At 35.1% G+C, this 27,902-nt stretch overlaps 1 protein-coding gene across 1 annotated transcript in view; it reads right to left on the bottom strand.

The window, feature by feature from the left end:
- LOC150097598 (tRNA (guanosine(18)-2'-O)-methyltransferase TARBP1) overlaps window positions 1-27,902 on the bottom strand; it is a 230,785-nt gene that overhangs the window by 47,381 nt on the left and 155,502 nt on the right. The window contains 3 exon segments of the mRNA XM_090406955.1: window positions 374-645; window positions 12,347-12,499; window positions 22,575-22,806. Of these exon segments, the coding sequence (XP_090263081.1) occupies window positions 374-645; window positions 12,347-12,499; window positions 22,575-22,806 (657 nt within the window).

Genomic DNA, 27,902 nt, shown 5'->3' on the forward strand with positions numbered 1-27,902 from the left:
TCTGACTGTATATATATAAAGGTGTGCTGAAATGTTGTGATAATTACCATGAATTGAGGTAGAACCATGTAACTTACACATTATTCTACATATTCCCCACAAAGTGTTATAGACTTGTTACAACACTCTGAGAAAAAAAGTTTCTCCCTTGTTGTACAAAGCAGTCATTTTTGTTCTAGGTATTTAACTGAACAATTCAGCCCCCCCCCTCGTATTAGGCAAAAAATCCATTTGTGATTAAACTACTTTAGGTTTACAGATAAAAAGGCAGTACACAAATTGTCTTTATGAATAATTATAAACATGACACATGACTGCAATTTTCCAAGCACATAAGCTTGTGAGTTGTTAAAAAATCTCATTCAGTACTTACCCACTTTCGGCAGTAGATGCTAAACATATACTAATTGGATGAAATTTATCTAACATTCTTTGACAGTCATTTTCTTCACAGAATTTCAGTAACTTAGATAATGTCATTTGAGCATAAACTCTGGTATTAAAATGTTGAACCATGCACCAAGGAAGAATCAAATATATCCATTTTTCAATTAGTGATTCTGCTTTGTTTCCATGGACTAGAGAACTCAGATGTGCAATTATAGAAAGAAAGGATACAATGCTACCAAGGCGTTTTTCAGCACTCTATTTAAAAAAAAAAAAGACTTGTATAAATAAGTAAATGCTTTCAAAATAATTAACTAATTAGTGACATGGCTGAAATGCAAGTTTCAAATCCAACTACCAAGGTTTTTTCACCTGTTTCTATTAATGATTGTATTAATGCCTATCAGAATAAGGAAGTTTCTCCATTTTTCTCCAATTTAGATTTCATCTTTCCCTAAACATGTTAAATTCAATGTCTTGTCAATAACAAGTAACATACTTTTATTTCTAGAAACCTAATTACTGTTATGAATAAGGTAATAATACTATCTGTAGAGCCTGATTTGTATGTCAATTAAGTGGATTTTCTGGACAGTTTGTTTGTCTCTCTTGCAAAATGAATAAAGCCAATTTTTGAAAGGGAAAATTCCTGTCACCTCTGCATAGCACTGGCTAACTCAACATGTCAAAGACACAAATAAACTTATAAAGAATATGAACTTATTCAAATTAACCTTGATACTGAGACATGAAATTGCATTTCAGATTTAAAAGAGAGAGGAAGTGGGAATCGCCTTCAAAAATATATAACATAATAAATTGGATTTCGTGAACGGATAATTCGCCATAAACATTTTTGGCATAGGAAAATTCGGCGCAACATTTTTGCCTTAAGATATTTTGCATTAATTTTTGTAAATAATCAATAGATGATAAATTCATTAAAAAGTCCAATTTTTATTAAGGAGAATGTCAGTGATACATAACATAATGAAATCATTTAAAAATTGTGCAAATTAAAAGAGATGCTGCGTAAATAATTAATTTTGCTGCAGATCGTCAATTCAACAAATCCATCAGTAATATCGCTCACTAGAAAAAATGCTAATACTGTGAAGCATTTAATTTTCGTGTTGAATTCAGCATCTGTTTGATAGCGTAACTTCAAAACAATGGCAACAATTTTGCGATATAGATTTCATACCATATGAAATAAACAACCTGTTATAGTTGTTGATGTAAATATGTTAGAAAAAGCATTGATAGCTGCTTTCTCGAAGTCAACCATTAATGTTTCGGGATCTAATGATGAACAAAAACTCTTTAAAGCACTGAATAATCTGCTGTAAGTTAATTCTGATTTTCCAGGAAGCAAAGCAAAAAGCTGCCATGGAATCTTTAGGGATCTCATGCCGGTCCCAAGCCAGGATAAAGGAGGAGGGTCAGTCAGATGAGTGGCGATGCTCTGACTGTCAAGAAAAAACACGATTGTTATCTGATGCATATATGATCAACAGCTACAAAATGCCAGCTCAGACTTCGCCAGGATCAACAAGGTCCGCGATACCAATCGAACGATTCCGTATCATACTCATTGCCTAGTGGTGATATCTGCTTCAATTCTTCAGTCAGTTTCCCAACGCTATCTAAATCTAGCTTTTTTAATATAACTCACTACAGTATCTTGTCCATTACTGTACAATTTTATCTTTATTCATTAATATTTTGCCTTTTTCATCTTTAACTGTATCCTGTTTTGGTTGCCACCTTCTATTAATAGTTCTAATCATTTTGTACACCTCCCTAGTTTTATGATCTCCATAGTACTGTTCCATATTATTGCATTGGACTTCTAACCATTTCATCTTATCTGGCTGACTGCTTTTTTCACCTCATTATACTTTCTTCTATATTGCTCCTCTATTTGTTCTGAGGTATTCCTTCTTATCTTCAACATTCTTTTCTCCTGTACTAACTTCAGTGTTTCTTGTCTAATCCATTTCTTTTGGTTCTTCTCTTCTTCTGGTACTGTTTCTTCAAACGCATCTTCAATCGCCATCATTACTCCTTTCACTCTTAGATTTGATGTTTTTTCTTTGTCCACACTTTTAAGTTTCTCCTCTAACACTGTTCTGTACCTTCTTCCAATTTCTGCTTCACTTGTTCTTGCTCTCTTCGTTTCTGATGATGCGGTTTATATTTTCTTTTTTAATTTCAACATGTTTGCAATCACTAAACTATGATCCGAAAATCTGCTCCTTGAAAAATTTGACACTGCTGTACTGATGTTACCCATCTTCTTTTAATCATAATTATATCAATCATGTTCTTGGTTTTCCTATCATTTGATCGCCACATCCATTTTCCACACTCCTTTTGCTGGAATCTTGTGTTACAGATCATCATATCGTGGTCCACAGCAGATTCTAACATTTTTTCACCTTTTTCATTTCTTTCTCCAAAATCATATTTTCCTATGGCTCTTTCCCAACCATCATTATATATTCTGACTTTGGCATTCCAATGTCCTTCAATAATTAGTACATCTTGTTTCTATTGTCTCTGTCAGATCTTTGTAAAATAAGTCAATAACCTCATCTGTGCTGTCAGATGTGGGTGCATATATCTGGATTATTGATATATTAAATGGTTTTTCTTGAAATCTTGTTCCTAGAATTCGTTCATTGACTGGTTTGTAGTCTAAGAGTGCCTTTCTAGCTTTTTTGTTAAGAAGGAAACCAATTCTGCTTCATGCTTGGTGTCATGCCATGACCATATGACTTCGCATCTATTTATCTTTCCTGCTGATGTCCATCATAACTCTGCCAGTCCTAGTATATCGCACTGATATCTCTTCATTTCCTCGCAAATTAATTCTAGTGTTCCTGCCATCCAAAGTGTCCATACATTCCATGTTCCTACTGATAATACTTCTGTTAGTTTCAGTTTCCTTTCGGTATCCCACTTTTTGATCCAACCCCCCATATCGCTCGATTGGCATCACGGACCTTGTTGATCCGGGCAACGTCCGAGCTGGCATGTTGTAGCTGTTGATTGTATATGTATCAGATAACAATCGTGTTTTTTCTTTATGGTCAGAGCATTGACACTCATCTGACCAACCCTCCTCCTTTATCGAGGCATGGGACTGCCATGAAACCTCTAAGGATTCCATGGCAGCTTTTTGCTTTGCTTCCTGGCAAATCAGAATTAACTTACAGCAGATTATTCAGTGCCTTTTTTAAAGTGCATACGTTCATCATTAGATCCCGAAACATTAATGGTCGACTTCAAGAAAGCGACTATCAATGCTTTTTCTAACATATTTACATCAACAACTATAACAGGTTGTTTATTTCATATGGTACAAAATCTATATAGCAAAATTGTTGCCATTGTTTTGAAGTTACGCTATCAAACAGATGGTGAATTTAACACAAAAATTAAATGCTTCACAGCATTAGCATTTTTTCCAATGAGCGATGTTACTGATGGATTTGTTGAATTGACAATCTGCAGCAAAAAGTTAATTATTTACGCAGAATCTCTTTTAATTTGCACAATTTTTAAATGATTTCATTATGTTATGTATCACTGACATTCATCTTAATAAAAATTAATGAATTTATAATACCTTTATCATCCATTGATTATTTACAAAAATTAATGCAAAATATCTTACGCCGTAAATGTTGCGAATTTTCTTAGAACCATTGGATTTATTTGTAGTATCAGCCAATAATGAATAAAACGTAACACACTATATTTAAAATATTTGGAAGGGAAAAATCCATACATTTAAGATAATAAACATTTGTTTAATTTCTATAGTACTCAATCATTTGAATTATTACTGCACTGACTATACGGCACTTATTATTATCTTGCTTGTAATGGCAAGTACAATATTTGTAACTAAACTTTTCAAGATTGATGGAAATTCAAGTGGCTGTTTAAATTTTGAATCACCTGAAGAACTGTGGACTCAACTGCTATTTCTTAACAAGAGTTATAGAAATAGCAATGAAAATCTCAAATTTAGATGACATCTGAATTGACAGAAATCATAACTTTTTATATATATATATTTCAAGGAAATTACAGTGTAGACCCAATATATCAAAATTTAATTAATATTTTCAATATTTTGGCAAAATCAACTTACCATCATCAGGGAACAAAATATAATAAGATAAGATATGTGTGCAAGTGCTACACTAAGTAATGACGAAGCATGTTAACTGAGAGTAGGCCTGTTGGGTTGAAGTATGGAGGATGAGCGCTTCCCAAAGTTGGGATAGTTTCATGCAACCAAATTTGTTGAGGTTAGGGGTAGTTTCTTAAGGCAGAAGAGGATTCGAGGGAAAGTCTTTTGCATTTATATCTGCTGCGATGGATTAGTGTGCTCTATGGCAAGTGTCCAAAGCATGGTGAGCAACTCCTGAGTGGCTGTAGTGGTGGAAATTAATATAGTTCTTATGTTCAGCAATTCTGATGTTGGCTGTCTTGCCTGTTTGGCCATAGTAGGATAGTTTACAACTAAAAGGGACCTGGTAAACAACTGGAGGTCTAGGGACTGTGGCTTCTTTGGTGGAGCAGATAAAGGGATGCTAATTTTTATATGGTCTGTAAGTGGTTGAAAGGTAGTATTTTTTTAAGATTTTTGTTAGTTTTTCAGATGTGCCTTGAATATATGGAATATATTGTTAGTACTTCAACCCAAAAGCCAAGGACATCCAATTTAGCCCACTAGGGGAAACTATTTAGGACTTCAGGCCTACTCTCAGTTAACTTTCTTCACCTTCATTACTTACTGTAGTGCCTGTATGCACATATCTTATTATATTTTGTTCCCTGATGATGGCAAGTTGACTTTGCCAAAGTATTAATTAAATTTATTTTAGTTAATATATTAGTCTGCATTGTAATTTTCTTAAAAAATACAGTTATGAATTGCCAACAAGTAAGACTTAACTCCCCCACCCCATTAAGGCAAATGATTAAAACTTGTATAACTGATTTATACCAGCCTGGATAGTCGAGTGAATTGTACACCAGCTCTCCAGCCAACCAGCTGCAGGTTTGAATCTTGATGTGGATATGGATGTTTGTGAATATCCTTCAGCAAGAGACAGAATTTGTTGCCTGGTGTGAGACTAATGCCCCAGTCACTGCAGGCTTGAAGTCGCTTGAAAAAGCCACTTGAGGCTTCCAGTAAGTGGGACTGCAGACTGTGGTGTTTGGTCACCAGAGCAAGGTTTCTAGATCATAACAATTAATTAAAAATTTATTTTAAAAAAAAATAGCTTACCCACAGTACTAATCACTATACATTTGCAACCTTCTGCAGGTGAAAATTACATAAAAAGATTGACTGGAATTTGTGCCATTTTAACTTTAAATTATTACTAACAACATTCTTAACATTTCCAGTGTTACAACACAGCCATCCTCAGGAAGAGTATATATAGCACCTGATGATTTTCATTCGTATATGCATTTTAGCTGAAACATAAGTCAGCATAATTCAGCTAATTTTAATAAATCAGCTGCCTTATGTATTAAGCAATCTTAAATTAGAATAACTGGAAAGAGGTTTAAATATAAATAAATATATTAATTCCCTCCTCCTCCTTCATTTTCAGTAATATGTCATACAGAATTCAGTTTTATATATATAACTTTGGAAAGATGCTGAAATGATGCCATATCTGAATGTGTCCCTAGAGTTCAAAGAACAGAGTGGGAGTGAAACAGATGTGCAACCTTATTATTAATGCAAGAGATCCAATAATAAGATGATGTGAAAACAATATCATGAGAATAAGGATGAGAAGAATCATGAAATATATAAAGTGCAGTCCAAAAAAGTTAAAAGTATTGCTAGAAAGCTAAGTCAGCATATGAAAAGAAACTAGCTGTGTAGGCTAAATACACCAAAAAGAATTTTATCATTATGCTGCAAGTAAAACAAAGAATGAACGTGGAAAAAATAATTTTACTGAATGCAGATAGTAATGTCAGAAGCAGATGTGATTATTCAAATAATGACTGCTCACTTTACTAAGAGCTATTAACCTAGTGTATGTAACATGGCACACAGAGTTACCACTCCCTTGTATAAAGAGATAGAGATGTATGAGAAGGAAGGAGTTTCATAGACTGGATAAGAATTTAGCAAGAGGGATAGATGGGATATCAAATGCCTTATCAGACTGCACATACGAGGTGGTATCAAAAAGTTTCGAGACTAGGTTTGTAACACGCTAACAGATGGCAGCACAAGGCTGCACGCACAGTCACAGGGAGCACCTACTTTCATAAGTCAGTGTGCCAAAAGACATCGTCCTGTGTACATCGGGAGCTGTGCAACTGATGCTATTCTGACCACCTGCATTACCACATCTGCGATTTCATCATGGACAGCAAGTTAGAACAAAGAGCAAACGTGAAATTCTTCATGAAACTGGGCAAATCTGCCACAAAGACGTTTGACATGATTCAGCAAGTTTACGGTGATGCAGCAATGAGTCGTTCGAGGTGTTTTGAGTGACACGTGTGCTTCAAGAGGGGGAAGAACATCACTGGAAGATGATGAGAAATCAGGAAGACCTTCAACGAACTCAACCCCCAAAAATGTTGAAACCATTCAGCAACTTGTGCATAAGGATCGTCGAAGAACACTCCACAATATTGCTGCCATTGTCGGTGTGTCATACGGAACAGTCCAGGCAATCCTCACGTGTGATTTGAACATGCGCCGTGTTGCTGCCAAGCTCGTCCCCAGGCTGTTGACCCAGAAGCAAAAGGAACACCGCGTCAAAGTCTGCCAAGAACTTCGTCAGCGTGGCGTGGATGACCCATCCTTCATGTCAAGGATCATTACCGGTGGCGAAACTTGGGTGTATATGGGTACGACCCTGAGACGAAGCAACAGTCTTCACAGTGGAAGAGCCCATCATCTCCACGACCGAAAAAGGCGAAGCAGGTCCACAGCTCGACCAAGTGCATCATCGTCTTTTTTGACATTCACAGCATTGTGCATAGAGAATTCGTCCTCAGGGGGCCAGACCATCAATAGCAAGTTCTACTGCCAGGTTTTAAGGCATCTGAGGGAGGACATTCGGCGAAAGCAACCAGATCTGTGGCACGTGAAAAACTGGATGCTCCACGATGACAATGCACCCTGTCACTGACCTCTCTTCACATGCGAGTTTCTCGCATGTGAAGAGAGGTCAACACGATCTCACTTCCGCACCCACCCTACTCACCAGATTTGGCTCCTGCAGACTTCGTCCTCTTCCCAAAGATGAAGATCCAGCTCAAAGGTCACCGTTCTGACACCACTGCGGAGATCCAGCACGAATTGCAGAAAGTGCTTGACATGCTTTGAAAAGAAGACTTCCAGAACACATTCCAGAAGTGGCAAGAATGCTGGGAGTGCTGTATTGATATGCAAGGGGACTATTTTGAAGGTGATAGTGTGTAAATGTAGATAAATAAAGTAATTTCTTGTAAACAGAGCTAGTCTCGAAACTTTTTGATACCACCTCGTATACTAAAGGAATGTTCAATCAAACTGGCTAAGGCCCCTTGACCTGGTAGTATAATTTGAGTGTAAGCTCATGAAAGATCCCACAGGAATGCAAAGAATGCATGATAGGCCTATTGTACGAGGATAATGCAAAAACTGATAAAATGATGTATCTAACTACTGACCTATCAGTATCTCTGGATTGGTTGTGAAGATTTTAGAGAAGTTGGTAAGAACTCACATACATAAATGGATTACAGAGGAGCTATACTTTGCAAGGAACAGCATGGGTTTACTGTATGGAGATCATGTCTCAGCAATTTTTTCATATTTTATAATAATGTTACAGTTGAGTTGGATAAAGAGAATGGATACACTATAATACTGTTAGACTTTGCTAAGGCATTTGATAGGACATGAAAGGTTATTACATAAATCAGAGAATATGCGATTGAAAACAACTACTGACTTGGATAAGTGAGTGGCTGATAGATACGTACATGAAAGTTGTATATGCGTATGTGAGGAGAGGATGGAGAGAAATCTGCCAGATTTAAAATGACCAGTGATGTACCCCTGGGATCAGTTCTTGGACTATTGTTGTTCATTCTACACATTACTGATAATGGAAAGGACTGGACATGAGACATTCAACTGTTTGCCAATGATGCAAAGATAGGCAGCAGGGCTAAGGATCTTGATGTTATGGTGGACTGAAATGACACTGATATGTAAGGATAAGGAAATCATTGTCTCTTTACAAGGCCTTGATAACATGATAACACCTGAACTAATGTGTTCAGATATGGTTTCCTGGATTCTGAAGGAATGAAGAAGCTGTATAGAGTGCAAAGAGGTGTTACAGAAATGTTATCAGGAATACATAATGCAAATTATGAGGACACACTGAGAATATGTGGACTGCCAGTTGTGCTGTATCCTTCACATCTGTGCTCTCATCTAAAGCAAGTGAATATGACGTAAATTCAGACGACCATTTTTTTAAAGTCCCTTCAATGTCATTGGCAAGTTCTTCGACACGTCGTGCTAGTTACCCCAGACAAACTCTGTTTTTTAAACACTTCCTTATTGATACAAAATAAATAACGGAAAAAACTCACGTAGAAAGATTATTTAATAGTATAATTTTCGCCTGTGTGTCAAGGCATCTTCAGTACATTAAGCTCAAAATTAAACACTAACTGACAATTTCAAAAAGCGCCACCTAAGTAGCTGGTGTAAGATAACTAAAAAGGTCAATAACTTTCCTAAAAAAAAAAAAAATAATAATAATACAATAAAAAGTTAGGAAAGATTAGCTGATTTGTAAAGTATCTTTCCTAACTTTTTATTGTATTATTATTATTATTATTATTAATTTTTTTTTAGGAAAGTTATTGACCTTTTTAGTTATCTTACACCAGCTACTTAGGTGGCGCTTTTTGGAATTGTCAGTTAGTGTTTAATTTTGAGCTTAATGTACTGAAGATGCCTGTGACACACAGGCGAAAATTATACTATTAAATAATCTTTCTACGTGAGTTTTTTCCGTTATTTATTTTGTATCGATATGTCTACTCACGGTATACCTCTTTTAAAACTTAAACACTTCCTTATTATTTGGGCACAGAATATCCCCAGCAGCGATGAGACACTCACAAACTCGCAGTCCAAGAAGGCTTTTGATTTTTTAGCAGTTTTTTCGGCTATTACATAACTTACTTTGATGCACTCTTCTCTCTGCCTTTTAAACGTACCTGGCATTTTAAATCAATTTGGAGACGGTTCACTTTGTCCACACGAAGCTGCCCTTGAAGGTGATCGAAATTGGATGCATGCTTTGTCTCATTTTGATACTGACACTGACTCACAACAAATTAAACACACTGGCTTATCATCGATCAGCACAAAAAAGTACCAATTGGTCCACTTTTCATTAAAAACCCGACAAGAATCACTTGATTTACGCTTTTTACTCGTAGACGCCATAGTGATGGAAGGTGAACCCAAAAAATTATCCAAAATGGCCATGTAATGGTTATTATCCACTGAATATATCTCACACTAATGAAAAAAGTCTGGCAATATAAAATCACAATAGGCTATGGCTGACACAACAAACCTGTGTCTGCTTATACATGAATATCACACTGTTTATGACTGACTGAGGATGATATCCTCTTGTATTTATATGAAAATAACGAAGTATCAAGAACCTTCAAGATGTATCTGGAAGGCACTAGACAGTGCACTCGAATGAACTACTGCTTCAGCCATCTACCTGCGATATTAGTACTAGTACTTAAGTACCGCTTGGCGCTGGTAGATGGCTGAAGAAGCATGTCTATTTAATATTTATTTTTATAGGATTTTATGTAAAGTATCAAATGCACAGTGTTCCTTGTGAATCTGGAAAGCATCTTACAATTCTAAATACTGCAGTATAGCTTAGTGGCCCACAGGCTTCATTGAAATTATTTTTTATTTAATCGCATTTTAATGTTAAGTAGTTATTTTTTCAAAATGGCTGGCAGGCCACAGCAAAGAGCTCTGCAGATCACAGGTGGCCCGCAGGCCATGAGTTGAAGACCCCTGCTCTAGGGTTACATATTAAAATCTTTTTTGGAAATCTTTCTCTCTGCATTCTTGCTATATGGTCTAGCCAGTTTTTCCTATATTTAATCATTGAGTCTGTTATGGAATTGATTTTAAGATCTTTAATTATTTCGTTGTTTCTTTTTTATCTAATAGAGTGAGTTTTTCTGTTTTCCTGAGCAATTTCATTTCTGCTGCCTGAATTCTCTGTATATCCCTTTTTCCAAAGGTCCAGATCTCACTTCCATATAATAGTGTGGTTTTGCTATTGTTTTATAGACTCTAAGTCTTGTGTGTGTTTTTGTACATAGTTCGGTTTAAAGGTCCTGTTAATTACTCCATTGATTTTTATAAGATTTTAAGATGACAAATCTTATAAAAATCAATGGTTATCTCCATGAAAAGCCATGATTTTAGATTTCTCTGTTGATATTTCCAGGCCATATTGTTGTATGATATTATTTAAATTATAGATTGATTCCTGCAGTTTGTCTTCAGTATTTCCAAAGATGATCTGATCATCAGCAAAGAGTAGTGTGTCTATTTTTGTATGTTGATTAACTTGAAAGTCACATATATTTACTTCTCTCCATTTTTTTGATAATATTGTCCATATATGTTAAATAATATGGGTGATAAAGGACAGCCTTGATGGACTCCTCTATTTATTGGTTTCCAAGTAGATATGATATCATTTTGCTTTATTGCTATTTCATTATTATGATATATGTTCAATAGAGCATTATATAGTTGGTTTGGAATGTGATCTTCCTTTAGTTTCCCATAGTTGATATCTCAGAATTTTGTTGAATGCTTTTATATAATCAATAAAAGCTATATTGATATATGTACATAATGAGACATTTACTACAAAGTCCTGATCAAACCACATCTTGTACCTGGGATATGAAGGAATAAACATCCAAGAAGGTATAAATGCAGAAAACAAAATTATATCAGAACTAGAAATAGCAGAGTAGGACAAATAGAAGATGGAGAGATATGAGTGAGACATGTTTCTGAGAGGCATTTCCAGATGAACACCAAGAAGTAGGTTTTTTGCATGAAGAGTAGTGGATGTAAGGAATTGCAGACAGGGAATAAATTTGAAAGGTATAGTATGATAGACTTAGTGGCACCTAACATGGATTATCCATAATGAGTTTCACACCACATTCATGGAGATTTTAGTATAATATATTTTGATATAATGACAACAAAAAACTACATTTATATCTCCTGTAGTGCAAACTACCAAGTTCTGAAAATGATCACTATATGGGAAAAAAAGATAATACAGTCAACTCTAACTACTGCAGACACTGTTATAACTCATTCACTCACTATAACTTCTTTAAATTTCTTAACAAAGCTGTTGTGGCCATATAGGACATTTCTGTTTTCTGACAGATTACTCGATGCCACACTTTTCATATGGAAGGCTAGTCTAGATTTGTGTTTTCTTTTCCATATCTCTGATGTGTTCAAACATTATGGACCTCCTCTCTGGATTAACTTGTTTGTCCTATGCATTATATATCGCAACAGTGGATTGTAGACACTTGGTTTTTAAAAGATAGATGAGGGAGGTTTGACAGATGTAAATATCATGAGATGTTGCACAGAAGGTTGAAGGATACTTTTAACGTAGTCTGCATAACATCACATTAAAAATACTGATTCTAACCAAAACTTCATAGACACAATGCTGTATAAAGGAAATCGCTATAATAAATTATAGCGATTTCCACTATAATAAATTAGTGGTCCCTATGAGTCTGTATAATTAGAGTTGACTGTATTTGCTAATAGCAAATATTATATATTAACCTCAGTAATAACACAGGATAAATTTTCCATGAGATATGGATTCTCAAAGAGTATCTTGACAGCCAACCACTCCTGAAGATATCTCACAGATGGCTGCTGATTTTCTTCTACAAGCTGCAAATACACATTCTGAAGCAGATCGGTACATGGATCCTGAAAAGAGAAATGTGCAGTTATATATGTAGCAGCTTGCTAAAGCATATTGCAAGAATAACTGTACTGTTTCTATAATAATATAATTCAAGAATGCAGTATTTGTTTGAAAGTAACAAACAAACAAATGCAGTATTTACTACTATAATAATCCAAAAGTCTATTTTACCGGCGACATAAGTTAAGTTAAAGGGAGATGGTAATTCCCGTTTTATTTTATATTCCAGGTCTACCTACTCACTGATGAGACCTCAAAAAAGGTTGAAACCGGTCTGGGTAGTGACCTCTTCTCATAATGTAAAACAGTATATATACATCTCTTAGGAGCTGTGTTTTACATTATAAGAGAATATTAAGGTTAGTGACGGAGCTTGCTCCACCTTTGCTTGGAGTTGCCCTGGTGTTGTACTACCCAAGTGATCACTTACACTTGGGCTCGCTGATAGTTTTTTCGGCATGAAACTCTATGGATTCGATGGATTTCGATCTGAGTTTCATACCCAGCTATAAAATAAAATGGGATTTACCATCTCCTTTAACTTAAATGCAGTATTTGTTTGAAAGTAACAAACAAACAAATGCAGTATTTGTTTGAAAGCAACAAACATTTCAAGCAGGATGGCAATTTTCTGCCTGATTATGAATGGAGGAATATAAAACATCTACTTTGTTTATTAATATTATCAACATTCAATACATTCAATAAAATGAACATGAAAGAAACTCTTAATAACTGTCTTGTTGGTGCAGCTGATAAAAGCTATTGCTTGTTTACTGCAAATGTTGCAGTTTGAACCTCACAGAAAGTATGGATGTTTGTAAAAGCATACCCTGGGGTACATAGCTTCTTGAGAGTATATTGTCTTTTTCGCTCTTAAATATCCATACAGATTATACTGTTATTAATAAATAATGATCACATCTACTATTGTTCAATTTTATATTTTATTTATGTTATCTTAATTTTCCTTCTGTAGTCATTCATTTCAGACTGTAAGTTATGCTTTTCAAAGTTTTTTTTTTAATGGGAGGGGGGGGGGGATGAAAACCATAATTAGAGAAATAACTAGAGATTTAATACTTATGCAATATTTTTAATTTAGCACAGAATTTTCATCCCAGTATCAAGGACATCTTCAGTATTAAACAAATGCTAGAGGAAATTGAACAAATAAAAGAGAAACTGGAAAACTCAACAATGAAAACGTACAAGCTGCATGTACATGATATAGAGTGGCATAGTCTAAAATATATTAAGGTCCTGTCTGTACAAAATCAAACAAAAGACAAACTGTTAATTAAAAAACAACTATAGAGGTGTGGAGACATACTATTCCCCATAAAAGTGATTACTTTAATCCATTTCTGTTCAGAATTGGATAGTGAAGCAGGGTTTCACAACTTGCTTCTTGTATTTTCGTAAGATAATTCCTTTTGTGAAGGACTTCCTCCAAAAGATACAATATTTCATGGGAATGGCATATTCTGCAAGTCCTGACTGTTTTGACTCATGGAATTTAATGTAACTGAAGTGTTCATCAATGAATAGCTTTCAATCTACCAGTTTGGCCAAAATATGATAACCTAAGGTGTGGAATTTGATCGACTCCAGGTGTGCAATGCAGAAGATTATCTTTTTTGCAGAGTCTAAAAGAGCAAAAATCTTGTTAATAAGATGAAAGAATACCTGAGTCTACCAATCTAAGCAGTTTGACTATTTCTTTAGCTATTCCTTTAACATAAGGAATAATGACATGATGGACCACCACCTGGGAGGCAGATGACTAAGAAAACCTATAGTTATTAATGACTTTGTTGACATAAGAATCATTAAAGCCATTAACACGGAAGGTGGACCTGGGCACAAAACTCAAATACAGATCTGTATTATATTCCCATAATTTCTGAAATGTTTTAAAGTGAAAATTTGATCCTAACAACCTCAGGCTTTAATTCAGCTTGCTCTTCTTCAACTTTTCATTCCACAACATTTCTTCGCTTTTTCTCAAATATGCTTGCATAAATATTACCAATACATTCAGTAGAGAAATTATCTGTAATTCTAACATTCAGTTTTATTTTCCTTTCTACAGATAAGTACTATGTGTTCTACTCTGATCATCTGGGATTCAAACCTCTGACAAGGGCATGATGCAATGTAGCCACTGCAAAACTTTTATACCATCTAGTTGTCACTGCTTGTTTCATTTAGTAATATTTCAAAGTGATTACTTCAGGCATCTAGAACATCTTTAACGTCAGTTATCATGTTACCTTTATCATCTCTGATTCCTTTTACAGTTTTTTCACTCTTTCTTCCATTTCAAAGCATTTTCAATAGCCTTCAGCATATTTTCTGAAGGCTATTGAAAATGCTTCCCATGACTTGTTTAGCTGGTTTTATATAATGCTTTGCTTTCTTACATTTTTCTAAGTATTGTCTTAGAGCACATGCACTGACTTCTCCAGGAACTTTCAATATGTTGTCTTCTCTTCCCTGACTGCCTCTAACGTCCTGAGTCCATCATGCAGTTCTGATTTTTCTATCTTGCAGATAACCTCATCAACATGCTTTGCTAGCTGAATCAATCAATGTTATCTTCAGGGTCTGCCAATGAATCTCCATTTGGAGTTCCAGCAGCTATCAAAAAAAAGCTCAGTTGAGCAGATTTCATTTTTTCTTGAATAATATTTATGTCTACAGTTGACTTTTGACAGCTTCTCAGCTTTGATTCTTTTTAAAACTTTCTTACACAATTTCTTTTTACTATAATATTCAATTTTATCCTACTCAAAACTAAATGGTGATCACTTTCTATTTCAAATCCTCTATACTCTTGAGTTCTGAGACAGTAAAGATACTGCTATCAAAAAATTAAAAGTCTCATCGACTGTGTTATCAAGTACAACACAGTCGATGAGACTTTTTATTATTTCTTGTGTCTTTTCTCCATCTGAATTTGTGCAGATCTTTATGTTGGAGCATGGTGTTAGTAATAACTAATCAATGCTTTGAATAGAAATCGAACAGGTACTTACCCATTATTATTAGCTTTGCCCCTTTTCTCCAAATTTTCCAAAAACATTCCTTTTCTTTGTGTCATGCCTTTTCTAATGCCTCAAAAAATTTCTCCACCTTCTTCCTTGGTAGCTCCTTCTGTGGAACCATAAGGAAAAATAAGTCTCATTGTTCAATTTCTTATTCTGATATTCGCTGACATCACTACTTGATATTGCCTGTGATTCAAGAAAACTATTCTAATATTTAGTGTTGAATACTATAGCTATGCCTTCTTTTCCCTGATCATTGACGAATAAAACATGTCATATTTGTTGCTTGGTAGAATTCCTACCTGTTTTGTTTTCTTTGTTTCAGTAATATCTATTATGTCAATCTTGTACTTATCCAATTCTTCTGCTGAAGGAACAAATCTGGAATTTTGCTGATGTTGAATTGGAGTTTGTTTCAGTCACTGAAAAGTCAGCTACTGAAACAAACTTATTTGAACAAACTTTCATCAGGGAAGCAGTTGTTCTGCTTCCCTCATGAAAACAGTGGGGCATTGTTTATTTAGATGAAGCCACAGCCAACATGAAATTCTGTTTGTACATAATTTTATTTTGGTTTAAGTTAGTAAGAATACAATTTGGTCTGCTAAATCCTAAATTGCTAGTGCATCCTCATTCATTTATCATCCATGTAGATACCTACTAATGGGATGCACCACAAGAGGGTGAGATTGAACATTAGGTTAGAAGTCCCAGTTGGTTCTCTGAATTTCTTAAAAGGCTACATGGATGTCTCCTTCCAGTTACCCAGCTATGATCCTTAAGTGATAGGTTAAGGGTTTAATAATCCTTTTTCACTTATAACACCATTTGAAGTCATTTGCAAACATCCATGCCCAGTGGGATTCCAACCTACAGCTGCCTGCTGGTTGGAGAGTGTGTACAGTAATCTTCTCACATGCTTTGATAGCAATGGTTTTTGTCTTGTTACCTTCCTTTCATAGGAATGGTAGTTATAGTTTAATAACTCTTTGAATCACATCACCTTCTTTTCACAGGAAAGGAATGGATTTCATACATGGTGTTAGTGAAACTAACACACCCTCAGTACAAATGGTTTGTTTGAAAGTTTTTGTCATCATCATCAAATTCCTGCCATGTACTCTTAAGGGGTGTACAGGATACGATACTACTAGATGAAAAATTTACATCATTACTAACTTCCTATCTACAATTTTCCTCCAAATCAGTCTGTTACTTGTCAAGACTCCAACATTACCAGATCTTATATTTCTATCGTCTAAGGCACTTTGTACCGTATCAATCGACCTATATCTTGGTCTTCCTCTGGGTCGTTTTTCCTACCAACTTGGCAGAGAACACTTGTTTTGCTAATTTTTCCTCGCCCATTCTGTTTAAGTGACCATACCACCTGAGATTAGCTCTGCTGACGCATTCCTGGATGTCGACAATGTCAAGTTCTTTCCTAATATCCTCGTTTTAAATATGATATTGCCATTGATGCCATCTCTTCATGCCTCTAATCTTTCTCAGGACTCTCATATCTGCAGTCTCTAGTCTTTGGTCAAGTGTTTTACTTCGGACCCAGCTCTCAGATCCATAAGTTAAAACTGGTTTCAACACTGTCTTGTATACAGCTAATTTAGTGTTCCAACTAATTTCTCTCTTATTCCATATGAATTTATTCAATTGACTTCCTACCATACCAGCTTTGTTGATTCTGTTGTCTATTTCCATATTTAATTTACCATCTTCACTAAAAATTGTGCCTAAGTAGCTGAAATGTTTTACTTGTTCTCCACTCACAACACATTTGACATTTTCAATGATTCTGTCTATTTTCATTGTCTTTGTCTTTTTATTGCTGACCTTCGTACCGTATCTATTACAACAGTTATTCAATTTAGTCAGAGAATCCTGCAGACTTATAGCGGATTTATTTAGAAGTATAACATCGTCCACATAAAGCAAAGAGCTGACATTAACATCTCCAATTTTGATATCATGTTTAATACCACTTTCCTTCATAATGTAATCCACTTAGATAATGAATAACAGAGGGGATAATGTACATCCTTGTCTCACACCAGATTTAACATCAAACCATCTTCCTGTACTTCCTTCAATTCTAACTGCTGACTTACAATTCAAATAAAGACTAAGTATGGCTTGATATATTGCCCCATTGACACCATATAACTGTAGCGTATTGAATAGCTTCTCTCTTGGCACCTTGCAATATACCTTTTCCAAATAGACAAAACTTAAATACAGATCTTTGTTATATTCCCATGCTTTCTCGACTATTTGTCGTAAAGTGAAGATCTGATCCTGACAGCCTCTATTTGACCTGAATCCAGCTTGTTCTTCACCAAGCTTTTCTTCCACAATTCTTCTCAATCGTTTCTCAAGTATACTTGCATATATCTTACCAGGAACACTCAGAAGGGATATGCCTCTGTAATTCTCACATTCAGTTTTATTTCCCTTTTTATATATGGGTACTATGAGAGCTCTACTCCAATCATCAGGAATTCGTCCCACTGACCAGGCATTCTGAACTATGCAGTGCAGCCACTGTATGACTTTTATACCACCATACTTCAGCATTTCTGGTCGAATATCATCTACTCCTGCTGCCTTTCCACATTTCAAGCCTTTGATGGCTTTTTCTACTTCAAGTATGGATATGTATTCCTGACTGCATGCTATTTAGATCCCCAACAAGGACCAACTTTTCCTTTTTCATTGTGTCAGTAGCTTTATCTAGAGACTCAAAAAATTCCTCCACTTCTACCTTAGTAGAACCTTCTGTGGGACCATAGGTACAAATAAGTCTCATTGTCCAGTTCCCCATTCTGATATTTGCCCAAATCACTCTACTTGACACTGCCTGCCATTCAAGAAGATTAGCCTCGTATTTTGTGTTGAATACTATAGGTACTCCTTCTTTTCCTTGATTGTCATTGCCTGAACATAACATTTTGTATTTATTGCTCAGAAAGATCTCACCAGTTTTGGTCTTTTTTGTTTCAGTCACCCTATTATGTCGATCTGGTACTTATCTAATTCCTCTGCTAATTTCTTTGCCATTCAGGCTTCTTATGTTGATAGTAGCGATCTTTAACTCTGGTGATGTGGAGTTGGGGTGTGTTTTCAGACTTGTTCCAGTAGCTGACTTTTCGCTGTTCGTCCTGTTTCCCTGGCGAAAACAACGGGGGCCTTGTTTAACCGAGCGATGCCCCAGCCAGCATGAAATTTTGTCATGTTGTACCATCATTTTGTATTTGGGTTTAACCAATAGGAATACAATTTGGTCGGCTAAATCCCAAATTGCCAGCCCATCCTCATTTGTTCAGTATCCAGGTAGATACCGAACAGGGTGCACCACGAGAAGGTGAGGATTGGACATTAGGTCAGACACCCTGGTCGGTTCTCTGCATTCCTTTAAAGGCTATGTGGAAGTCTCCTCTCAGTTATACAGCTTTGACCCTTAAGCAAATTATTGTTGAATTTTTGATGTACAATTCTTCTGCACTAACATATGATATTCAGTGCTTGGGTGGTGTCAACTGCTAACTGATTTCCAAGAGATTGGAGAAAAAAATAATACTGGCAACCTATAATCACAGACAACAACTTCAAAAAAATCTTAACGAGGATCATGAATCAGCAGAATGAGATACACACTATGAAAAAATGTCAGAAATTTTATGGCATTCATGGACATAACCTTTATGATTAAGACTTGTATGAATGAATGCCCGAATAGAACTGCATAAAATTAAAATACAACAGCATATCTAAATTTCAAATGGATTTTAATGAAATCATCAGTGATGCAGGGTGCTCTTCTACTGTTATTTATTGATAAAATTATTTTAAAATGGATATTCTTCTATGGTTTCTTTTTAAACTGTTGTCTGTGTAAGGTCTAGGTGCTCATAAGGAAATATAAAGCCACATAAATGACTTCACTCAAGCATGCAACTGCAAAAAAATAAAAAAATTAAGAAAAATGTATATTTACAGAAGTATACAAAATTAGTTAAACTAATAAGATAAATAATTGAATAGAATGAAGGGGAAAATTATTAAAAAAAGTAACAGAATAGATTTATCTATAATCATTTTATAATAGAAGTCTTGAGATTCCAGAAAATATCTCAGACAGAATTTCAATGATTTTTCTCTCTTAATGAGTTGCTTAAGGGTCAAAGTCAAATAACTGGGAGGAGACCTCCTTATCATCTTATTAAGAAATATGGAGAACTGACCTGATGTCCAATCTTCACCCTGACATGGTACCTCCATAAATAACATGATGGTGCAACATGATGAGATTTCATACAGGCTGGGCCATCTTCCAGTTAAACAAGGGGCCCGCTGTTTTCATAAGGGAAAAAGAGCAAGCAGTGAAAAGTCAGTAACTGGAACAGACTGAAGCTCAACTTCTAGAAGAAGAACAAACTGAACATCAGAAGAACTGAAGACAGCAACAATCAATATAAGGAGTATTAATTGAAAGGAAATCAAGCTTGCAGAAGAACTGGAAAAATGTCACATGGACAGAATTGGCATTACTGAAACAAAGAAGAGAAAAATAGGTGAGATATCACTAAATAATAAGTATAGGATGTTATATTCAGGCAATAATCAAGGAAAGCAAGGAGTAGCAAAAGCATTCAACACCAAACATGAAGATGAACTTCTTGATTGGAAGGCAGTTTTAAGTAGAGTTATGTGGGCGAACTTCAATATGGGAAAATGAACAATGAAAAAAGTTTTAAAAAGAATTAAAGTTGAGCAGCATTTACAGGTAAACTGTAGACTCAACTATACAAACATTATTGAAGAAAGAATGAAACAGCTCAAAAATAAGAACCGAACCTTGAAGTCTCAGTGGCAAGCTCAGATTCAGCTAGGGAAGCATGTGGTGAAGTTGTCGGCAAGGATAGAAAAATAAGAATGCAATAGAGGACACAAGAACACTTCTGGAAAAGAAGAAAGTATACTGAAAGTTCTTAGCAAATAGGTCAGCAGATGCCCTAAAAGAATACAGAGAAAAATGTAAATCCAGGCTAAGTTATGTGTAAAAGTAGCCAAACAAAAGTCATGGGAACACTTTGGTAAGAATATAAAAATAAGTATCAGGAAGGTGGCAAAATGTTCTGAAGGCTACTGAAAAAGCTTAGAAATGGAGGAAAGAGTATTGTAAAAGGAATCAAAGATGATAAAGGTGACATAAAAATTGAAGATAAGGATATTCTAGATGTCTGGAATAATTACTATGAAAGACTATTAAATTAAACTAGTGACAGAACTGTAGTAAAAAATTTTCAAGAGAAATGCAAATAGAAGTACATATCAATACTTGAGATAGAAAAAAGCTTTTAAAGTTAAACATATTTGGTCGTTTGAAAATTAAACATACAAACTTATTGTTTTAATACTGACCATATTGTAATACGTACAAACATCTTACATTCTTTGCCTACCAGTTTCGCTAGCAAACTATCTAGCTTTTCCAAGGCATTCACGGAAAAGCATAAAAATACTAGTAAATGCAAATTGAAAGGAACATAAAAATGTTGTAAACAATCTAGTAGCTAAGGTTACACATTCGCATGACAGAGACTGAGAGGACTTATTGTTCTTATTCATTATCATGCATGCGTGTTATGTTGTAAATGAGTAATGTGATTACTGGCTAGATGTAGTTCCGATGGATTTAGAGAGAGGATCAGGTTTTTCCACGAACTGTTCAGAATAGTACCCTGATTTCTGTTGAGGTTTCTGCCAGTTATTAACACTATTGTGGCTTCCTTGAATAAACAATGACTGTAGTCATCATCCAAATATGGCATGGAGCTGTTTTGCCACTCTATCGTGTGGTTAGACGTACAGAAATGATATGCTAAGCCGGAAGAAATACTTCTGTTGTGGTTTACATCACCAACATGTTCTTTTTGTCTGATCTCCAAACTACGTGAAGTTTGTCTGATGTAGGCAAGACTAGAGGAGCAAGGAATGTAATATACTCCTGGATATTTGTAGAATGGCACCTTATCTTTTGGGGATCCTAAAACCTGTCTGATGCCAGAATACTAAAAGCCTACAACATCAGAGTGGTCTTCAAACCAACCACCAGCATCACTTTATAACAAATAGTTAAGAAATCATGAGAGTATGACAAGGATCTGTACCTATGTTTTGTAGATCTGGAAAAGGTATACAACAAGGTGTCCAGTGAATTTCACTCAATTTTCTCAAAACTGTAGTCTTTGATCAACAATTTTGTTTTAAATCCATTTTTCAGATTCAGATCTATCAAAATTGAGTTAGTTCCCAAGATTTTCTTTCATTTTTACTTCCAATAACATTTATATACTTGAGTTTACAGTTCACTTTGGGAAAACAATTTATTCTTTTTAAAACTTTCATTGCTATTCTTTTCCCAATATGAGATTATTTTTATCCATTTGAAATTTACTGATCACTATATATATACTGTATTTTGGAACATGGTGTAAGTAAAAATTCAAGTCCTGATCATGGATCCTGAACAGAAATCAAGCAGGTACTTAATTGCTCTTTTTCAAAATTTTCCTGAATCGTTTCTATATGTGTGAGATTCATTTCCAGTTCAGTTTCATTCTCCAACAAGAACCAGCTTTTTCTTTCATGTTAAGTATCCTCTGAAATAATGCAAAAAATTCTCTGACTTGTTCCTAACTAAAACCTCCTGTGGGACCATATATACAAATAAGTCTCATTGTCCAATTTCTCATTTTAAAAATCATACATCACTCTACTTGAAACTGCCATTAGAAAAAAGTTATTGTTTGTTTAGTATTAAATACTATAGCTACTTCTTCCATTTACTGAAAACTACAGCTGGAATATAACAGCCTCTAGTTGTTACATAATATAATTAATTATAATTATTATAGCAAAGTTATAAATTATTATCAATGATTTAAAACTTTATATACTTAATATACAATAAGTAAATTATGCACCACAGAATAATAGAAAATAATACTTGTTTGAGAAAAGGTTGTAAAATCAACAGTGATTGCCAGATTCTGTTTTTCTCTCTGTGGATAAGTGAGTTAGCAAAGTGCCGATTCCTTGTTGAAGTGATATCTTTATCTTTCTGTATTAAGATTGATGCAAGTTGAGTAACCAGTTCTTGAACAATATCACAATTTGGCTTAAATGTCATCAGAAAATTGATAGTATGAATTCTCACCATCTGATCACTCATATAATCACTATAAAAATTATGCAAATAAATTACAATCAGTTTCATATTTTATTAAATGTAGCACATATGTTGAAACAATCTATAAACTTTGTTTTCAATCTATCAATTTTAAGAATATCAGAATTTTTTTGTGATACACTGAATTTAATATATCATATATTAATTTTTTTCATCATGAAACAAAATTCATCTTTTTTTTCATCTCATCTTCTTTTTTACCCTCTTTTACCTTGCAGTGTCAAGGGTTTATTAATCATCAGACCTCAAACCATTCACAGGATAAGGTGGTCAGCCCTATGCCCTGATGTATCCTATGACCGCAGTGTTGAGTTCTCAAGGCTGGTTTGACTGCTTTGAGGGATGAAAAACCCCAGGATAAACTGGGGAAAAAACCCTACTGTCCACACCCAAGATCAGCTAACGTGGTTATGGCTGGGGAAGATCCCTCAGCTCCTCATGTCTCTGACGGGAATCAAACCAAGGACACTCCTTCCCCAGGCACATGGTTGCAAAGCGCACAGCCGCTAAGTTAATTGCACAGAAACAAAATTAAATACTTATAATCACAATATTTAAAAAAATGGCAAGAACAGCAACTACATTTATATATACATTTCATAAAGCTGGACACATTTCATAAAGCTAGATAACTGTCAAGAGACCCCCACATAACCTTTTAAGGAATGCAGAGAATGGACCATAGCTTCTGTCCTACTGTCCAACCCTCACCATTTTGTGTTATACACCATCAATAGGTATTCACCTAGATAATGGGCAAACGAAGATGGGTTGGCAATTTGGAATTTAGCCAAACAAATTGTATTCTGTATAGGCTTAAACCAAAAGACAATGATGGCATAATGAGATGAAACTTGGTGCTGAGTACGATGTCATCACCAGAGTTAGGGTGAACAGTGAAAAGCCAGTTACTGAAATAAACTCATCAGCAGAATTCACCATAAAAGTAAGAAGTATCAATGGCAAAGATACAGAAGTGGCAGAAGATGTCTCTTGACTGAGATGAAATATTGAAACAATTAAACTTGTGTAATTATTTCTCTTTGTGTTGTAAATTATTCAATTGAAGTGTAACATGAATGTAAACCAGCACCTAAGCTTAAATATTCATTCAATTTGTTCTTCTGCAAGCTTTCACAATGTTTCTTGGCTGTTTTTCAAGTATACTAACATAAATTTTACCAAGAACACCCAGTAGGGAAATTCCTCTGTAATAGCACTCCAGTAAATTTGAAAGAAAAACATCCATCATTCAGTCTGTGTTTAATTAAGAAGCTGACTTGTTCACACATACTGTGCCAATCACCCCCCCCCCCCCCACACACACACACTTCCCCCTATCATAAGGCCAACTAATGCAGACTGGCTGTTCATCTTTGTAGCTGAAAGTGTCCAATTTCTCTTTGTGTTGTAAATTATTCAATTGAAGTGTAACATGAATGTAAACCAGCACCTAAGCTTAAATATTCATTCAATTTGTTCTTCTGCAAGCTTTCACAATGTTTCTTGCTGTTTTTCAAGTATACTAACATAAATTTTACCAAGAACACCCAGTAGGGAAATTCCTCTGTAATAGCACTCCAGTAAATTTGAAAGAAAAACATCCATCATTTAGTCTGTGTTTAATTAAGAAGCTGACTTGTTCACACATACTGTGCCAATCACCCCCCCCCCCCACTTCCCCCTCTCATAAGGCCAACTAATGCAGACTGGCTGTTCATCTTTGTAGCTGAAAGTGTCCAATTAAAATGCTAACCAACCTGCCTAAAGAAGTTTTCAGGTTACTTTTGACCTTAACAGCACAGAGCACACACATTTAGTTCATTATGAAGATTTTAGGTGAGTGACATTAATTTAAGCTAATATAACATTTTGAAATTTAAATATTAATTCTGAATATTTATTTTTATAATTTCACACACTCCTTTATTTCACTTCTTTCTTATTATGTCTTCTATTATTGTTTATATTTGTATTTTTTCATGTTGCTATTTTGTGTGCTTTATGTATGGTTTCTGCCAATCCTGTGTTCTGTTGTCAATGTATAATTACTAAAAAATAAGCAGCAACACTTAGTTTTAAGTGGTTCAACACCAAGTGGAGGAAGGAGGAAAAGAAGGAAATATTATAATTAATGTACTGAACTTACTAATATTTTTTTTTTACACAGCATCTGTAGAGCACAAATTACAAATGCTCAACTAAATAGTTGTAGAAACAACTCAAATTGTAAAGAAAAATGAACTAAAGTCCTAAGAGGGGGGGGGGGGCACTAAGGACCAGATAACAATAAAGACCTGAGAAGGATTGCAAATGGTTTTGAATCAGCTTGAAAATCACTCTAACATTATGCACATTGAAAAAAGAAGCAATTCTAATGGGTAGACTGCAATGTATGGAATGGTTATCAATTTCCGTTAATCTCACAGCCTTCTTGGGATTTCCAAGGACAGCACTCCCTTTCATAAACACCCAGGAGTCTATAGGATACCATGCTCATGCAGTCTGGCCTACATAAAATAAACAAGCTTGGATTTGAGGTGAGAAAGAAGGAATATGTTCGAGATGTTGAGCATTAAAGGAAAGAAAGTTATGGTTCTGGCTCATCATACTTCAGCTACTAACCATACAGTACACTGGGATATTTCTACCATGTCATATTTAAAAGAAAACTTTTACTACAGACTCCTAAAGGAATCCATTACAGTTATTCATTCACACATATCTCTTAATAAAAACCAAGGACTTGTATTAATGACATCTGGAAATTTCTCATTAAATTTTTGCCAACAATCATCCCCAGTCTTCACCTGATGACAGCTAACACGCGTATGCAATTCTGCATTCTTGTTTAGGATGAATTTATTTATTTTCTTTTGTAACAATTTTTTCAGCATTTGGACATTCTTTTACTTATTTTTATATTATTTTTGTGCTATTCATAAATCCTGAAGAAGTCACCAGTTTTCTTGTGTGAGAAACTAGTTAGTTTCAAGTTTTAAAGTAATGACATAAATCCCTTCAAAAATGGGAGTATTTCAAGATATAATTATCTAACCTTTCCAAACTTTGTTGGATGCAAGAAATGAATCAATCATTCTAATATCCGTAAGTTGTAGTTTTGTTGATTATCCAAACATAAAATGCCTAGCTAATATCAGAAAATTCTAAAATTTATTTTTTATGTTCATTATTTGCCACTATACCTATTATTCAAACATTGAAATATTATCCAAATCTTAAGTTGGTCATATCTCTTCTGTCATTCCTAATGACAGAAGAGACAGGAGAGGAGGAGGAGTTCTACTAATGATATCAGATGACTCAAGTCCAGTTAAGGTAGAAATACAAGAAAACAATGATAGTAACAATGTCCCATGTAGTGATGAGTTTGAGTCTATCTGGTGTGAAGTGGAGGTTAACAGAATAAAATATATGGTGGGGGTGTTGCTACAAACCTGGTGGCTCGTTGTAGAGGATGAAGAAATGCATTGCCAATTTAGCCTTATGGGTAACTTTAATTTTCCAAACATTGGTTGGGTAGAAGAGAAATCTCGTGATAAGAAAGAACAAGAATTTATTGAATTGTTACGAGACAACTTTCTCAAGCAGCATGTGAAAGAAGGAACTCGAGATCAAAGAGTGTTGGATTTGCTCATAGTGTCAGAAGGGATCTCTTTCAAGAATATGGCTATTTTACCACCAATTGGTGACAGTGATCATGCTGTTCTTTCTTGGGAAGTATCTACTTGCATTGAAGCGCCGATTAAAATAGACTACATGCTGAACTACAAAGCTGGAAATTATGATCAAATTAGGAGAATACTATCTTTGGTCCCATGGTATCAGTTACTGAATGGAAAAAAATGTCAGCAATGAATGGGAATCTTTGAAAAAGTGCTTGAATGAGGCGGTATCTCAATGTATCCCTAGTGTTCGAAGAATAAATAGGTTGGGAGTGAAATGGATGTGCAGCCTTATTAAGCAAGAGATCCACAAGAAGAAGATGATGTGGAAAGAATATCGTGAGAATAAGAGTGAGAGGAGTTATGAAATATATAAAGCTCAGGCCAGAAAAGTAATGAGTATTGTGAGAAAAGCTAAAACGGAGTATGAAAGGAAATTGGCCATGTAAGCTAAAGGCAATTCAAAAGAAAGAATGAATGTGGAAGAATAATTTTACTGAATGCAGATGGTACACGAGTGTCAGAAGCTAAGGAGATTGTTCAGTTAATGAGTGCTCACTTTGCTAAGATATATCAACCAGGTGTATGTAGAGTTAGAGGTTCATGAAAATGAGGCTGAAGAGCTCTTGCATAACCTGGATAAGAATTTGTCAACAGGGACAGATGGAATATCAGCCCGTTTGCTAAAGGAACGTTCAGCTGAATTGGATAGGCCTTTCACACATCTGTATAACTTGAGTCTCAGCTCAGGAATGATACCACAGGAATGGAAGGAATGTGGTATCATTCCTGATATAACAATGTTATGTTATATCAGGAATTTATAACAATGTTATGGCCGAGTTGGATAAAGGGAATGGATACACTATGATAATGTTGGATTTTTCTAAGGCATCTGATAGGATACCACACAACAGGCTGTTGCATAAACTGGAGTGTATGGGATTAGAATATAATCTATTGACTTGGATCAGGGGATGGTTGACAGACAGACAGATATCAAAAAGTGATATACAGTGGGTCTGAATCTGCCAGATTTAAGGTAACCAGTGGTTACCTCAGGGTTCAGTCCTTGGTCCATTATTGTTCAATCTATACATTAATGACATCAAACAGGGTCTATCATCAGATTTGCAATTGTTTGCTAATGATGTGAAGATAGGCAGGGCAATCAGGGATGTTACTGATATTCAGCAATTATAAAATGATTTGAATAGACTGGAAATCTGGGCAAACGAAAATGGCTATCAGTTTAATGTTAGTAAGTGTAAAGTTATGCACTTTGGCATGATTAGAGTTCCAGCAGCATATTATATAAGTGGGGTTATTCTACAAGAAACTGAAGAGGCAAGGGATCTTGGTGTATTGGTGGATAAGAATTGAAAGTTCAAAGGTCACA

The sequence above is a fragment of the Typopeltis vanoorti genome, chromosome 17 (assembly GCF_054136105.1).
Source record: "Typopeltis vanoorti isolate ZY-2024b chromosome 17, IOZ_Tvanoo_1.0, whole genome shotgun sequence".
Classification (NCBI taxonomy): Eukaryota; Metazoa; Arthropoda; class Arachnida; order Uropygi; family Thelyphonidae; genus Typopeltis; species Typopeltis vanoorti.